This window comes from Calidris pugnax, unplaced genomic scaffold (assembly GCF_001431845.1).
Source record: "Calidris pugnax isolate Ruff unplaced genomic scaffold, ASM143184v1 scaffold103, whole genome shotgun sequence".
NCBI lineage: Eukaryota > Metazoa > Chordata > Aves > Charadriiformes > Scolopacidae > Calidris > Calidris pugnax.
In genome coordinates, this window is record NW_015090990.1 from 14,475,005 (window position 1) to 14,492,070 (window position 17,066).

General features: G+C 40.4%; 1 protein-coding gene across 5 annotated transcripts in view; it reads right to left on the reverse strand.

Annotated features, from left to right (window-relative positions):
* INO80D (INO80 complex subunit D) overlaps positions 1 to 17,066 on the reverse strand; it is a 46,197-nt gene that overhangs the window by 28,009 nt on the left and 1,122 nt on the right. For 4 of the 5 annotated variants that reach the window (XR_001413388.1, XM_014954441.1, XM_014954440.1 and 1 more), the window contains exons 1-4: positions 16,455 to 16,957; positions 8,513 to 8,608; positions 8,161 to 8,407; positions 1,411 to 2,162 (exon numbers count right to left, since the gene is read on the reverse strand). Coding sequence is in view for 4 of the 5 variants with exons in the window: in XM_014954441.1 (XP_014809927.1) it covers positions 1,411 to 2,162; positions 8,161 to 8,378 (970 nt within the window). In the remaining variant the exon portion in view is untranslated. Of the gene's footprint in view, positions 1 to 1,410; positions 2,163 to 8,160; positions 8,408 to 8,512; positions 8,609 to 16,454; positions 16,958 to 17,066 lie in introns of those variants that run through there. The other variant, XM_014954438.1, reaches the window with a different exon arrangement.

Genomic DNA, 17,066 nt, shown 5'->3' on the forward strand with positions numbered 1-17,066 from the left:
TCCATTACTTTGCCAAATACAAAATATTCAAATTGCATATACATACAGTTATGCATCTGCATAACTGTACATTTATGGGTCTAATCAGTTTTTTTACTATGCCTGTTTTTCAGGAAAACATATTCTCTTCAGTGCATACACCACTTGAGAATGTAAAACTTTAAACACAGAAAGTGATCTTTCTACAGTCTTTCAAAATGCAGGTCACTTTCTAAGCTATTGGGGTCTGTGACACTCAAAAGTGCCTCTGGAGTTGCCATTACTCAAAAGACCTGCATGATATGCAGGACCATCAAAGCGGTTTTCTGAAGAGCAACGTCCTTTGGAGACATGCTATGGGATGCTAATTATCTTCTGAACAAATAGTCAAGCTATCCCATGAGTGCCAAAGGGCATATCTTAACAGCAAATTAAAAAAAGGTTAATTAAAATAGCAAAAATTACAGATGTTTGCAATTAAATAAGATGTTAAATGAAGAACATCCAGATTTATTTGAAGTCTTTTGGTTTGTTTTTTTTTAAACATCATAAATGGCATTCCTGCTCTAATATTACCCACTGACTTGTGTTTCCCTTTTCCCTGTCGGTATTTTACTTGCTAGAAAAGTATAATCTAAAACAAAGTGGAAAAGTTACTTTGTGGGGTGAGAGAGGTAACAAGGACATCTAGGTGTACCTAGGTCTGTATTCATAATTAGACAAATAAGCCACAAAGTCAGCTGCCCTTTTAATGCTTTATAGAGCACTAGTCATAGCAGCCAGTTGGATATATTTACTTACATTTTCACAAGCAGCAATTGATTATTACGGTTTCTAGATAATAAGTAAGGAAGAGACTATTCTTAGTATGAGGACAAGACTCTACCCCTCCAATTACCTTCTGTAACGGTGCTGCCTTCCTGCTGCAGTCTTTTGATTTTGTTCATCTACATTCTGTACAAGCCCAGAATAGGCCCACTCACAAAAAATTCTCTTATGTTCCAATCTTCCCAGTCAAGTCAACTGGAAATATGGATCTGTACAGAACGATGGGCCAGATTTCCAGACTTCTACTTGCACTCACTTTGTAATGTGCACTTGTCACATATTTAACATTCAGTCTAACTTTGTCCACTCATCTAGGTACAGCCACCTTTACTACTCAAGTTGCAAACCTTCTGTATGATGTCTGTATCATCCAAGCAGTCTTTTTATACTTCAATTTGATTTGCCATAAACCACGTGTGATGGGTCAAGGCTTTCCCTTCAATAGAGAACAGGGCTGAAGAAAATACCAAGAAATTACCTAGTTCAGGGTTATTTTGTAAGGACCACACATGAATGCACAACAGATCTAGGAGCACGTTCCCCTTTTGTCTTTTGGTTTCATGTTAACAAATAAGCAGGCAGTGTATCCATTATTTTACCCACCTAAATGTGGAAAGAGATCAGTGTCCAGCTGCTGTTTTCGAGTGCACAGTTTCACCAGTCTCTGTAGCCGGCTCATGCAGGACGAGTGCGGAGAGAAGGCTGTGGCTTTCATGAGGACCCGATCAGTCCTTGGAGGGTCTGTGACAGGAGCCCTAGCGGGTGGCAGGAGAGGCAGAGGTCTCTTGTTAGACAACTGCCGGGCTTGTGCTATAGTGTGTGTGGTGGGTGCCACTCCCTGCATTGGTAGGCTGGTGTTCGGAGGTTGAGGTGACTTGCAGACTACGCCCTGCGGTAGCCCTGTCGGCTTTAACGAAGCTGATGAAGGTGGCAGATGGGAGTGCTGCTGCTGCTGCAGAGGCTGCTGCTGCAAAGGTGCAGGAAGGGGGCTAAAGTGCTCTTGGCGAACTTTTAAAATCTCTGTCTCTCTCTGGCGCTGCCGGTTTTGAGCCAACTTGCTCTGCAACTTTTTCCTCACTGTTGCCCCTTTCTTTAGGTCATCATCCTCCTCGTTGAAAGCAAAGGGGTCTTCCAATTCTGCTTCCAGGTAGTGGATAGGAAGCCTAGCCCCTGGAGGGGAGAGGGACATCCCATCCAGTCCATTGGGCATCTTCAAGGCCAGGGTGGGCACTGTCAGACTGAAGGCCATAGCATCCATCTGATGCCTGACCTTTACCTCCTCTATGGGATCATTCTTTTTCTTCCTCTCCTTTTTCGGTATAAAGCCAAGTACCTGCAGGTGGCTGTTGCAGTACCTTTGAAAAGTAAAAGCAGTCAGTTATTAGAATCATAGAATGGCTAGGGTTGGAAGGGACCTCAAAGATCATCGAGTTCCAACCCCCCTGCCATGGGCAGGGACACCTCCCACTAGAGCAGGTGGCTCAAGACCCCATCCAGCCTGGCCTTGAACTCAATGAACTCTATTAAGTCAACTCTTTTAAGTAAAGTCTGAAGGAAACAGACATCACTAAAGGGAAATCCACATACCCCCATCTCACGCAAATTTATACTGAAACACAAGAGGTTTTATAAGAAGCGTAGACAACTGTGGTGTTCCAACCTGTAATTTGCAATCTTAAGATATAAAAGTCTTCATCAATTATTCATAGGAGATTCACATACAACCACTCAAAATATTTACTCTCTAATAGGGTAAACACTCACAGAACAATGCAAACAAAACAAATGGACTGTCCGATACATAAACCAGTAAGAACTCAAGCCATTAACTCTGATCATTTCAGAAGCTTCCATGAAAAAGTCCAATGAACACTACTTCCTCTCATTCGGCGGTTCTTTCCCTGGAAGTAGTTAACATTTTCATCAACACACACATTATTATTATGAATTCCACTGTAGTAAGGGGCAGATTCTTATATAGACAACCTAACTAGAGATACCTGCTGAGAAGGGTCACTATTTGCACTTAATGAACAAGTAGCATAAATATTTAAGTTGTTTTAGTAGTCTAACATGACTAATTTCGTAGCCAGAGGATTAGCTGCATGTTCTTCAAACAAAAATCTAGTCTAAAAGAAATTCTCTGCTGCTAGAAAATGTTTACACTATGCCAGGAATATGTACACATACAATCCACAAACATAGTTCTTAAGCTCTCCTAATATAAAAAAACGCTTTTAAAGTCATGTTATTAAACAAAAAAAGACCAAAAAAAAAAAGGAAAAAAGTCTTTGAAAGTTTTTAATGAAAATTAAAAGAAAAAGAGTTATACTTCACAGCCACAGATAACATACTAAGGGGGAAATAATTATTTTTTGTCTGATTAAAACAAGCAGGTGATAGAAATGTAGGAACCATGATCTGATCCTTTGCCGGCTTCACACAGGCAGGCCCCCCCTGCCTCTGTAGAATGCCACCAGCAATCAGACTTCTGCCATTGCAGGAACCCCTCTATAGCCTGCAGCTTATAGATGAAAACCAAGATGTGAGGAAAAAGTGATATCTACCTAAAGGCAGTAATGAACAAGCTAAAGTAACGTCCATGAAGCCATTCATGGATATAGGGATAAGACAAGGAAATATACCATGAAGGTATAAAATCTGACTGTTATGAATTTGAGAACAGTAAGTTTTGTTAAACAAATAGTTTAAAATTAAAATATTCCTGATCTTCATTGAGAAAAAAATATAACAGAAAAGCCCAAACCAAACTCCTCAAAAAGTTTAACACTTCAGTTTAGTGTCTTTCAAGTTGCTGTTCCACCCCTAAAGAAGCAATGTGTGAATTGCTCCTAAAGGGTCCATAAACGGTAAAAAAGAAAAAGCAAATTAATGTATGCTCCTAAACGATCTCCATACATGTAGCTTCTCAAGAGATCCACACCCACAAGGATTCACAAATCAGAAAAGGCTGAAAAAGTACTGCTACTTACTATTGTCAAAATAATTTCTTTGTTACATTAAGTTGTAAATAATAAATAAACCTAAATGAGGCAAGCTGAAAGCCAGCAATGTGTGGAGTCCTTATTAGAATATATTGGAATACTATAAATTCATACTGAGAGATGCACTTCTAAAAATAAAATTATAACATGAGGACTCAATAAAGCTTCCCTTAAAGTCAACAGTGCCGTTCCCATAGTTAAGTACTATTTAAATATTTTGTTTGAACAAGACTGATGAGATCAGTTAGAACAGCACTTTTAGTATGGCGGAAGAAAAAACAATAAACAGACAAAACAAACAAAATGGAATTTTCCTCGCTCTTATTCCAATTTAAAAAAAAAAAAAGAGTTTTGCTCAATGTGAATGCTTACTTTATATAGCTCAGAACTTAATTATTGCCACCTGGTGCTTGTGCAGGATCAAGAAGGTAAGAACTGGCTAGTATGTTTTCATTGTGAAAACCAAAGAGAAAGCACAACATAGAAAAGATTAATAAATCTATGAAAAGGTAATTAGCTTGCAAACTTTCTCTCAGTTTTAGGCTATTAAGGGTTTTGCTTGTTCATTTAACTCTAAAAGCATCCTTTTTATATGGCAGAGAATAAAGCTTTGGCTTTTACAACTGACCATACTGCATCACTGGAAGTCAATGATATCTTACACAGGCTTCACCTCTAGACACAAATCCAAAGATGCCGGGCTATAACTTAAAGAAAATAGACATCACATGCACTTGCAAATTCTAATAGACATTGACTTGGCTCTGTGCTTTAGGCTCTATCAACTCTGTCTTCCAGCAGAACAGAAGCAAATATACCTTGTACACTGGACTAAAAGGAGCGAGAAGAAGCTGGGGAGGAGCACTTAAGTCTTCTCTGGGTAAAGAAGACTACAGGCAGTCAGTTTTGGCTAGACATAATTTATTAGCACCAATTCAGCCTTGGCCTTGCCAGGCTCTAGCTGGTCCCATGCAGAGCCAGGTGGGCACACGCATCCATTTCCCCATCCCTCAGGTTCCAAGTTGGCTTTTTAGTTGGTCCTGGCTCAAACTGGCTCTGACTTCACAGGTTGCTGCAGAGCCTGGTGCAGACATTAACTGACTCTGCTGGAACCAGTCTATAACCAGCTGAGTTCATAGAATCATAGAATGGTTTGGATTGGAAGGGACCTTAAAGATCATTGAGTTCCAACCCCCCTGCCATGGGCAGGAACACCTTCCACTAGAGCAGGTTGCTCAAAGCCCCATCCAGCCTGGCCTCTAACACTTCCGGGGATGGGGCATCCATGACTTCCCTGGGCAACCTATTCCAATGCCTCACCACCCTCACTGTAAAGAATTTCTTTCTAGTATCTAATCTAAATCTCCCCTTAAGTTAAGGCAATAAACACTTTGGATCAGATGTAATGCTAGGGAAGGCGTTAGTAGTTCATGCTCCATGGAAGACAGTTACTGGGAAGACTGGAGTAGCAGTTGCAAGTAGCACAGTCCCTTTCACACGGCATTGAGCATGAAACCCATTAGGGTCAAGCTGGCCCTACAAGAGCCAGTTCTGACGTACCTGTCTTAGTGGCACAATTTGTCGTTTCTATAACCTGCCTGTGGGACATTCTCAGCTAACTATATTAGATAATATATACAGTCAGCATACACAGTAGAAGTGTTGGGTTGATATCCATTAAAACTGTCGTAACATGAAGCACACAAAAGGTGATGGGCTCTGAAGGCTTCAGCTGGACAGTTTCCCACAACACTGGGAGGGTAAGAATCCAAACAGTGAGGTTTTCCACCTACAACTGCATTCTGCTTCCCAGTACATCCCAGACTGGTATCAAGTTCTGCCACTTATTTAAAGGAAGATGGAGAGCACCTTGCATATTAACAAAATATTTGAAGATTCTCTTTCAAGAGGAGAATTAGAGATAAAACGCTGTTTAACCCAGCTAAATTGTAATAACCCTATACTTAATTTTTAAGTTGAACTTCATTATCTATGTGTGTATTTTGATAAGAAAGAATTAGGAGACGTGTATTCAGAGGAAACATAGATACAGAACCCATGTCTGTATCATCCTGTATACATTCTTAAAAAAGAACAAGATAGTGAATAGAGAAACTAGGTTTCAAATAAGGCAATGAAGTCATGCACTATTAATAGACTTAATTCACAGAGTGTTAATGGTTAATAAGAAATCTAATGATATGGCAGCATATTAAATATCTTTGTGGCTGGCAGCATCTCATTTGTCTGGGGACAAGTGATAATTTTTTTTAATTATCTGTGGACAGGCTATGAAGCTTTTGGCATATAATGCATGCATCCTCTTAAGACATTTTATCTTAAAAATTATATAAGATAGCTGTCAGAACAACATACAGCCTGCCTCTGATCATGTACACTTACATGTCTAAAACTGTGACAAAATGACCATCTGACAGTAATTTTGTACACAGAAAATTAAAAGCTATGAGTTAAGAACTCAGACATAGCAAACATCTTTATATCAAAGGGAGTGTGAAAAAAGTCTAAGAAACAGATACAGGTTTGCCTGCCAAAAAAAAAAGTTTAGAGCAGTCAGTCTTATCACTAGCATTCATTAAATTTTATTGTTAAAATTAAACTCTGCCCTGAGAAGGAGTCTTTTAAAATATTCTTTCAAACTATCACATCCTCTCATTTGAAATTAAAAGTTTATTTTCTCCTTCAGACACCTGCTGTCCTCTTCAAGTACTGTAATGTGACACTCGACATGCAATTGAATTATTCTAATATAACATACACCAGATGTCATGACCACACTTCACTTTAACTTGAGAAAAATCAAAAAGAACAAAGTGTGAACTCAATTCAAGGTGTAAAGAAAAATCTCAAATTCCATGGGAACATATGAGACCTAAAAAAGTGTCATTAAGTACTATTATTTCTATTGTTTTTAAGTATGACCCCTGGTAAACAGCAACTCTGGCTCAGTCAGCTCTTGCATCTGAAATTACAGCATACCATTTGCACTAACAATTTCCACGATCATTTCTGTGAGCTTATTTTCCGAGAGCCTCAGTTGTACAGTAGCAAAGAAACAGTCACTGACTGTCAAATTACAGCTTGAAGTTATTCATCTTGTGCCATTTGAGCATTTGCCCTACAGCTTTTGACAAACATTCGCGTTTTTTTCTCACTTCATCAGTCTCCTCAACTGAAATGGCAGGTGAAGTGCAAGTTAATTTAGAGCACAGTCCAACTGTTGTTTCAGACAAGAGAGGGAGCTGTGAGCAGAGAAGGAAGTTATATGTAGGGCACAGTGGGAACACTGCTAATAATGCAAAAGGTTACTGAATGGCAGCTAATAATGTGAAAGGTCAGTGAATAGTCGTTTAATTCTTTTTTTGGCATATTTTGTTTATATTTTAGGTTAAAAAAAATTGTTTCTAACAGAACAAACCTCAGATAGTCAACACACATATTACTTTAATGCTGTGTTACTGGCAAAACCTACAATAATGACTCCAAAAAATTAAAGTCATATACACCTGGCAGTCAAGATTAGGCAAATTCTGCTATTTCAACCCAGGCTACACTGATGAGGCTGGTGTTCAGGAAGTCTTAATGAACAAGGAAGAATGTCCCTGTGTTTACAGTATGGGCTACAATTCACAAAATCTGGTTTGAATTCCCAGCTCTCCAACAACTTCAAGCGTTATCTCTTGCAAGGCATTTCATACCCAGGCACCTTGGGCATCTTCATTTGGGAAGGGGAGAGAGAGCAGGGAAGCAAAGAAGAAAGGGGGTGGACAGTATTTTCCCAGCAGGCTCATCTGTTACCAAGTAATATTTATCTTATTCCAGCAATACAATGCTACAGATCAGTACCAAATCACAAACACTGAACTGTAATTCTGGATCCATCACTACATGTTACTGCTCCCTAAGCCCAGAAGGTATCCATTTTCAACTGTTTATCCTGAAAAAGTAGATGGAAGTGTGCTTTTAGCGCAGCTGGCCAAACAAGCAGGCCTTTTTAAGAGGATGTACTGTGAGTGACAAAACAAATTAATTAGAACAGCAGGTATTGTGTAGCAGGTTTGATCCACAGTTTCTAGTGAATTTGAGAAAAGCAGTGAAATCTCCTGTACGCTTCCTTGGGAGTATGTTACCACCCCCTTTCTGCGTACTTGACTCACACAGAAAATAAAGTTTACTGATCCTAAAACAAAACCCTCAAAGGAACATCCTGGAATTCAACCCACTCAGGCCAGTTCCTCCCTCATCCTGAAACCAGGCAGCGTCTTAAAAGAAAACTCATGCCTGTCCCAGCCACTTCCCACTTTGCAGATGGGTAACCACAACTCACCTACGGTCCTCAGATTTGGGGATGGGGTTGGTGCAGCGTTGGCTGTTATACTTGGCCACATATTCACATTGCTTGAAGGGGGCAGTCTTGTCCTCCAGAACGTGTCTGATACAGAAGGCGTAGCCGTTAAGTCGCCTCTGTTTGCACAGTTTGGGGCTATATGAGCACAAGGGCTTATTGTCAACCTCAGAGAAGTGTATGTGTTTGCCTTCATACATCACGTGACTCTATTCCTTGTGAACATCAGCTGAAAGAACCAAAATATTAAGATAAATTACATAAGATAAAAAAATGCATTCAGTTCTAGATTATGTGTTTCATTTTGGCAGGAAAGAGGGACCCAGAACAATACCTGATTTTAAATCTTCTGTACCATATCAATGTTAAGAGAGAGCCCCAAGGTCACCACTATCCTGGAATGATGATGAATCAAGATGAAGCAGATTGTCTAAGGAAAATATCAAAAAGGCCAAAGTCAGTCAGAATAAAATAGATATTATTACTGCTCAATAAGTAAGTGGACGGATGTAGCCACTAAACCTGTGGTTCAGCTAGCACCCACTAAGCCAAATCCACTAGCACAACAGTTTTCAATCAGTAGTCACAGATCTTTGGAAACCATGAAAAGAAATTATTGGGGGGGGGGGCGGGGAGAGAGGGGGGAATTCGGCTGCCACCACATTTAAACCTGTTAAACAAAACTCCACTCATCAACCAGAAAGTGATTAGGAGCTACAAGTTAGAAAAGGTTAAGCATCAGATTAGATCACTTGCTTTCAGGAATCAAGTTGAATGATGATTAACCCATTTGATTGCAGAGGTTTTACTTCAAGTACCTTTGCTTACAAAAATGCTGACAACTGTCCTTGCTCTGCAAAATTTTAATTTCATCAGGTGGTGCCAGAAAGCTTTTTTTTTTTTTTAAATGCTTTCTTTACCACACCTGATGAACAGTTTTCAGATCTTGTAGCTGCTCACAGCTTCTGCAAGCATCAATATGCAGTCCTTCCTGAGGTCATCATGGTTCTTCAGAGCTTTTCCTATCTTACTGCACTTATTTTAGGTAAATGCAGCCATTAATAATGTCAGAGGCAGTACTCCCATCCACGCCAGGAGGACTGAAATGTCATTTCAGCAAGAGCTGGGGTTTTTTTCTCCCTAAAATAGACTTCTACAGTGCAACAAAATAACAAATCCATGCAATCATAATGTACTTTTTCATCTCCTACCACTATGGAGTCTTTGACAATCATCTTTTAAAAAAAAAAAAAAAAATCCCCCCAAAACTCTCCACCCCAAAGTAGTTTCAAATAAAATTAACAGTACACATATTCTGCAGCTACTCTGCTACACCCAGCTCAGCCTGCAAAAAGCTGCTTTTATTCAGAAGTCTCCACCCCAAAGTAGTTTCAAATAAAATTAACAGTACACATATTCTGCAGCTACTCTGCTACACCCAGCTCAGCCTGCAAAAAGCTGCTTTTATTCAGAAGGCCATCCTGAAGCACTGGAATAAACTCTTTTGAACATGGTATATTCAGTACTCGGTTCAGTTTCATATGGGTTATATACCAAGCAAAGGAATGTACACAGAGGTGGTATTCAGGAAATATGTAATATATTAGAGGCATGTGACTAATGTACAGATTACCACCTCAATCAACTTACTTGTTCCCAAGGCCCGAAATGGCAAGAACACGACTGCAAGGAGGGAGCCTACACAGACTTTGTAGGAAAGATGCAGTTTCCTCTTGTGAAGGTAGAAACCTTCACTTCTGCTGTATAAAAGCACCTTGAGAAAATGACAAGCACTATGGCACTAGGGAGATCTAGAAAAGCAACTTTAAGTCACTAGGGCAAAACAAAACACCCTATCACACCTCTAACAGTAAACGGCATAAACCAGGCCTTTCATTAGCATACATCTAGCTGTAGGAGCAGGACAACAGACTACTAAACATTTTAAAACACACTTAAAATTCTTGAAACAGTTGTATATGCACACGTGCAGCATGCACGGCATACAGAATGGAGACATGCTACAAAACTAACTGGCACAAGTGACTTAATTAATCATTTGACAATAATAAGGATCATTGTGTATTTCCTCTTTATATACACAGTTCCCGTCCGATGCACACACGCAAGCACACACCCCCAGGGGCAGGGCCTCGAGTGCCACAACACAAGCATGGACATTTAATCCACTTCCAATCACCTTTCTCAACTTCTCTCAATGCATGGAAGTACTTGAAAGTACGGAGTACATAACATAGACATATAAATATATATTTGAAACTAATCATTGGAAGATGATGACGTTCATTGTTAGCTGCACCCTTCAAAAACACGGAATGGGAAGAGAGAACTATCTCCAGCATGCTGAGAACTAAATAATCCTTTCAGACACCTTTGCTAAGGCAGATACCGACATACACTTCAGTATTATACAGAAACAACACGAAAGAAAAACATAAATCCCATGGCGACATGCCCAATATAGGAGTTATGATCTGGGTTTGGGTCCCATGTTTCAGAGACAGTCTCCTCCATTACTACGGCAGCAAAAGTAATCAAATGAGTTTTAACTAATTGCCTCACACACACACAACAAAACTGACAGAAAACCTTTTGCTCTGGAGTTTGTTTCTCACGACAGTTAACCAAAGCTTGTACTTGGTGCCTTACTGAACAGGATGCAAAACTTGAAAGAACAAGTGCATCTTGTAACCAGGGTGACTCACGTGCTGCTCTCTATCTCTTTCTAGTTTATTTCCCACCTTCTTTTAAGCTACTAGTATCATGCTTTGCAGACTTTTTGACAGATCAGTGACCTCCTCTTTTGCACAACCCAGCAAATTTCTTTTCTGAAGGTTATCAAGCGACAGACCAAAGACAACCATTCTGAGGACCTCTTTCCAAAGTAAACAGCGAGAAACGCATACCTGGTGTGCCTCTGCTAAGCTTCTGTAAAGAAACTGCTCCACAGTTCCCGGCCACTATAATCCTGGATTTATTCTTGTGCCCCAGTCTTATTTTTGGATTTAACTCATAATTAAGTCTTACTTTTGCATTTAACTTGACTGTGTCAAGACAGGCAAAGTATTTTACTTCTCACTTGTCTGAAAGATACCGGGCACAAGTACAATGCCACATGAAACAGTTAAGCAAAAATACTGACAATAATCCTCAGGAAAATCAATGAGCTTGAACATGAATTTTTGGGTCTATATTTACACTAAGAGAAGCTAATGCAAATATAACGTTACAACTCCTGATAGGAATCAAGTAGTGCAACTACAGTGCAATGAACAAAAAGAAAGCTAATATACCTCGCAGCCAACGCTATATTAAAAAAACCAAACAAAACCCTACAGCAAGTCTTTCCAACTTGCAATTATATCTTTATTGGTAGATTCCCACACAGACTCCACAAAAGACAGTGACACTGTTGATACACTGCCAGGATCAGAGACTGGAGTTGTACTTCATCTAAAAAGAGCTTTTTCATTTTACTTCCATAGCATACCATGTATATATATACACATATAAAAACAACAAAGACTTAAATCTATTGATTCTGATTTAATCTGATGCAGTATTTTATTTTGAACAAAATATACTGGAGTCCTTAACTGAGCTTTTTGCTGCTACATAAAAAGTAGCACAAGCATAGAATAGGCACATGTCACTTTACTGAAGAGAACTGAAACTACACTTAGCTAAATAGTGGGTGGGGGAGAAATTATTTTTGTCCCACAGGATTCAGTAAGAGATGACGGAAACATGGACTTCCCCTGGAAAAATCAAATGCTTAAGCAGCTGTACTTCACTGCAAAAATATCAGGGTACAAAACTTTCTGGAAGCTGTTTTGGGTTTTGCATTTATACTCTACATTGAAGCTGTAGAAAGGTTCAACAGAAACGTAATTTATGCCTGCATATGCTCAAACCAGCGTTAGCCAAAAATCATGAGTGAGAAACCAGAGACTGCTTTCTGAGGCACCTAGATTTTCCTTAAATAACTGCTTCTAAATAAAATATTTTGAGCTAGTCAGAAGCAACAGAGCAAAGAACAGAAGAGAATCCAAACGTGTGCCATTGCCAAATGATCTAGGACATGAGTGAGGTTTAAAAAATTGTGGTAGTGGATAAGATGAACATAAAATGGTCACATACTGTATCACACAATATTAGAACCAGGGATACTTAATGAAGCTAGTAAGAGATTGACTCAAAACATACTGCGGAATTCTTCATTTTTGCTACTCACAAGTAGTGAACTGCTGGAACTTGCTGTCACAGGAGGCTATGAAAGCAGACAGTATCATCAGTTTCAAAAAGAGAGCAGAAAAGTTCATAGGCAATGGGGACATAAAGTGATGTACCTGCTAGGACGCCTAATTTAACAAATATGGATGGTGGAGGAGAAAGAGAAGAAAACACTAAAAAGTGGCTGGGCTTTCAGGGTCTTCCTAAATAGCATCACTTACTCCTGTCACCCAAGACAGAACACTAGGTTTAATCAAGCCCTGATCTGATCCAGCTGGGTATTTCCCACATTCTTCAGAGGTTACCACTAACAGTTGTAATTTAGTAACACATTTATTTCTCCCCTTCTCCCATTTTTTCACTCCTGAGCAGCTGACCAGAAGAAAATCTCCTCCCTCTGGTGAAAGCCCTATCTGGACATGTGAAGAGCAACAAACTTAGCATCCCAGCAAGGCTTCACGGCAAGGACAGGCAGGACACAGAGCAAACCCACACTCTGTGATATCACTTAGGGCAGAGGTACTTGTCCTGCTGAGTGCAGCCACTGGTGGTCCATAAGACAACAGAAAGTGGTTGGCAAAGTGACTGTAAAAAGAGAGAAATGAAAGACTTAAATACACACAGGTACACACCTGCACAACCATCAGCACCTGCTGTCAGGCACAGGAAGAAGCCAGTTCCCAACTGCTTTTAGTCCCGGCATGCAGGCATAGTCAGTTCCCTTGCAGCACACATCAGCTTCAAGGCAACAAAGCTGTGGCTCTGCACTCCAGGTAACCTCTCCCAGAACAGTTAAACAGTTCTTCAGAGAGGCTGGGAAACAGTGTAGCAGCAAACTGGGGAGGGGGGGACATTCTGCTAAACCATACTGAGTATCAGCATTATGTCATGAGTCTAAAGAGAAGTTAATGGCCTAGTCCCTATTAGAAAGCCCAAAGCATTACAGCCCCAAAACTCAATTGGTAGTTTTGAGGAAACACCATGCTGAAAATATTAGAACATTTTAAATCATGTGGGTTGGATACATTCTTAAAGGTATGTTCAGAACTTGACATTCAATGTACGTAAGACCCTTTTAGGCAATGGAATCCCCAAATGCACTGTAAATTGCAAGGCAATTATATGTCAGTGGTTAAAAGATGTATAATTAAGAGGACTGAGCTCAGAGCTTCGCACATTGCATCCAAACAAAAGCCACGATTAAAGAGGTCTTAACTGTGTTGTTCTGCATTTGCTAATACCAGCACAGATTTCACGTTAAATTGCCTGGTGTGCTCATGACATCTCACAGACAAGGTACAATCATCTACATACGCTTCCAAAACCATCAGCTTGGGCCAGAAGTGAAACATGGATCTCCAAGAACCTCAGCTTTTCCACAAACACAACTAAGATAAATAGTAGTTCTGTTGATTCCTCGACCAAGAAAGAACAATTCCCACCGTTGCCATTGTCTGACCCTTTTGCTGAGACTAACAGTAAATATGTAGATTTTAAGATGTTTGGACAACAAGGAATTTCATTCAGAGATGAACAGAGACCATAAAAATCATTGCATAAAGACATGCATTTAAAGCTACCTTACAGTAGAACCTTTCAGTCAGATTAGTAAAAACTGTATTATTAGAGAGAAAGTAAAAACATTCCTTTTTGCTATTCCGTACTAAGAGACCTTAGGCAACTAGTACCTCTCTTTGAAGTGCTCTGTTCTATCAAGAGAAGCTGCACCACATCTAATTGTGGTTGACATCAACACCACAAAGTTGTAACTTCTGTCCCTGTTCTGTGATCTAACCATAACTTTGGCTTAGTTCTGGTCATTTAACAGCTCAGTTCTCTACTACGCTCAGCTACCAAACCAAGCCTGCTGCGATTCTGGAAACAAGAGTCTTTTTGTTAGTAAAAGCATCCAAGTTGACACAGAAAGTGCTGGGAAGCAACCAAAGTCAACTACAAGAGCTCCTGCAGGGAACACTTTAATTACAGTACAATCCTTAGTCAAGAAGACCTCTGAAGAGCCCCACACAAGTCAAGGTACTGCACACACATGCAAGTACCCTGACAGATTCAAGGCACTTAACACGTTGAGATCCTACTAGACATTTTTAGTTACCACCTGGAATCATAGTTTGGACTACTTTTTTTATATGTTAAAATCTACCTAGGAAGATAGAAGCAGCAACATCGTCCTCATTCTGCCTTTTTAGAAAGCTTATTACTTCAACTCTGCAAAAAGGCAGTTTATTATTGCATAAGGATGTCTGATACATTAACAGAAAAGCAGCATTATATTTTAGGCAATACTGGTAATACAGATTATGCTTCAGAATAAAATGCAATACACATAGGATTAAATTTAAGTGTTATTCCTAAAATAATAATAATGGCTAGAGAACTTACAGACTTGTAACAGGTTTCAATCAACAGCAGAAAACATAACTAAGAGGATGGAAAATAACCTTTTTTCTTCCAAAACTGAACAGTTTCTTCTTTTTGTTTTCCTACACAAAATGAACTTAAGCAGGAATTTTAATTTCAGACGATTCACTCATCTGATAAAAAGCACCTTAAAGAAAACATGACAAAGACAGACCAAAGCCTAAAAAACAACAAACATTTAAGACTCTAGGAATTTCAGAAACTTCAAAGGATTTCTAAAGAGAAAAATGTTAAGTAGGAAGATTCATAACTGTTGCTAAGAGCACATTCCTATAGATTTCAATAAACTAATTTCCTAAACATGGCTATTCCTGACCTAAGGTTGAAGACAGGCTCCATATCTTTGGAAGTCTTTTGAACAAGGATTTCTCTATTTGAGCAGGAGGTCTCAGGCCCCAGTCCTGCAATCACATCCTAACAGGCAGATTCTCATGCTTGCACAGAAGCACACTTATTTCAATGTAGCTATTAACAGGCCCAGGTTTTGCCAGGGCAAGCAGGGCTGCAGAAAGGCGGCCTTCAGATGCAGCAACAAATGGAACATTTAGGCCATTGCAACGTCACAGAGATGCACTTTAAAACATTATCTCAAAATATCAAAACCATGATCCTGAGAGAAAGCAGAGACTAAACATACCACAGCATACCTTGCATCTGTACTTGAATGAAAAAGGCTGTAAGTCCAAGTCTTTCATTTACTCAAATGATAAATAACCTGCACTTGCATATGAGGGTAAACAAAATACCTTAGTCTTATTTTCAGCCCCAATACTACAAAGAGAAACAAGCTTATTTTCACACAATACAGGAATATCATTCTTGCTTCAGTGGGAATACTCAATAAATAAAATAAAGCAGCAGAGCTCCTCACAGAGCAGCCTTTTAGCAGTTATAAGCTATCAAAGTTTCAATATGGTATTACAACAAATTTATACCTCCTGAGGATTTAGCATACTGTGAGAACATGGTACATACAACAACTGTGTAGGACTCTAAGTAGAAATCCACTCGCTCATCATAAAAAAACTAACTCCCACTAAGTAAATTTCGGGTCACTTTCTGTAGATAATTTAGCTTTACAATTAATAAAACTTGTCTGATGTATACATACAGTACAAACAAATCACATAAGGGACTGAAGATGGCTGTGAAAAATGTCACCAGGCTGTAAGTGACAGCTTCATATAACACCAGCTCTCCGGTTCAGCAATCAACAGCAGTACCTGGCGGGTACAGCCTCGGCGTGAAACACGGCCAGTGCAGGGGTGCCCATAGGCGAAGGCACTCAACTACAGGGGAAGGATGCGTTGCTCTAAATTTACCAATTTTCTTTTTAAGTCTACCAAGCCTCAAAAATTGAGAGCAGCCTTAAAATAAACCTTCGTCGCATGTTGTTAAGTAATAAAGTTAGAACTAACTATAGATCTACATATTTTAATCCGGCTTTAAGGTGTTACTGTCATTTCCAAAACTCATTTGAGGTTATCTGTACAAAGCCATTAGCATTTTGAGCTAAAAGACATATTAAGGAAGATTTGACCAAAACTAGACACCTCCCACATTAAAAACCAGAGCTATTTCACCTGTGCGGGGTGAAGCGCGTTGGTGGGTTTTCCAGTGGACTCACTTCACAACTACCAGACGTTCTTTTCCCTGAAAAAAAAAGGATCCTTTCATTTTCAGTTCTAGGGGGCAACAGCACCTCACAGGGACCCCCCACCCCAGCGGGACCCCAACACGTGGGGACAGCTAGAGTCCCACAGCGGGGACGTGAGAGGGGGCCAGGGCCCAAGTTCAGACATGGTCCTCGCTGAGGAAATCCCTTCCCCTGGCTGCAGGGCCAGGGGGCTGTTGCCCCTGTCCCGCTGATGCCACCCGGCCCTGGGACAGCGGGGGTGGCTGAGGGACCCCGGCCCGGGCCCCGGCGGGACTGAGGGGGCTGCCGGCACTGGCACACGGCAAGGTGCAAAGGCGAGGCCGACGCGGCCCCTCGCTCCCAGCTTCGGGGGCCGGTCTGGGTCCCCCGTTTGCCGGCGGCTTACGGGGGTGTGTGTTTGTGGGGGGGTGAAATAGCACTCTGACGACCTCCCTACACCCCCAAAACCGCCCTCCCACCTCCTCCCAAAAAGTTGTGAAGCAAATAATCCTGCCGCCGGCCCGGTCGAGGGGGCACACCGGCGAAAGGCGGGGGGCGG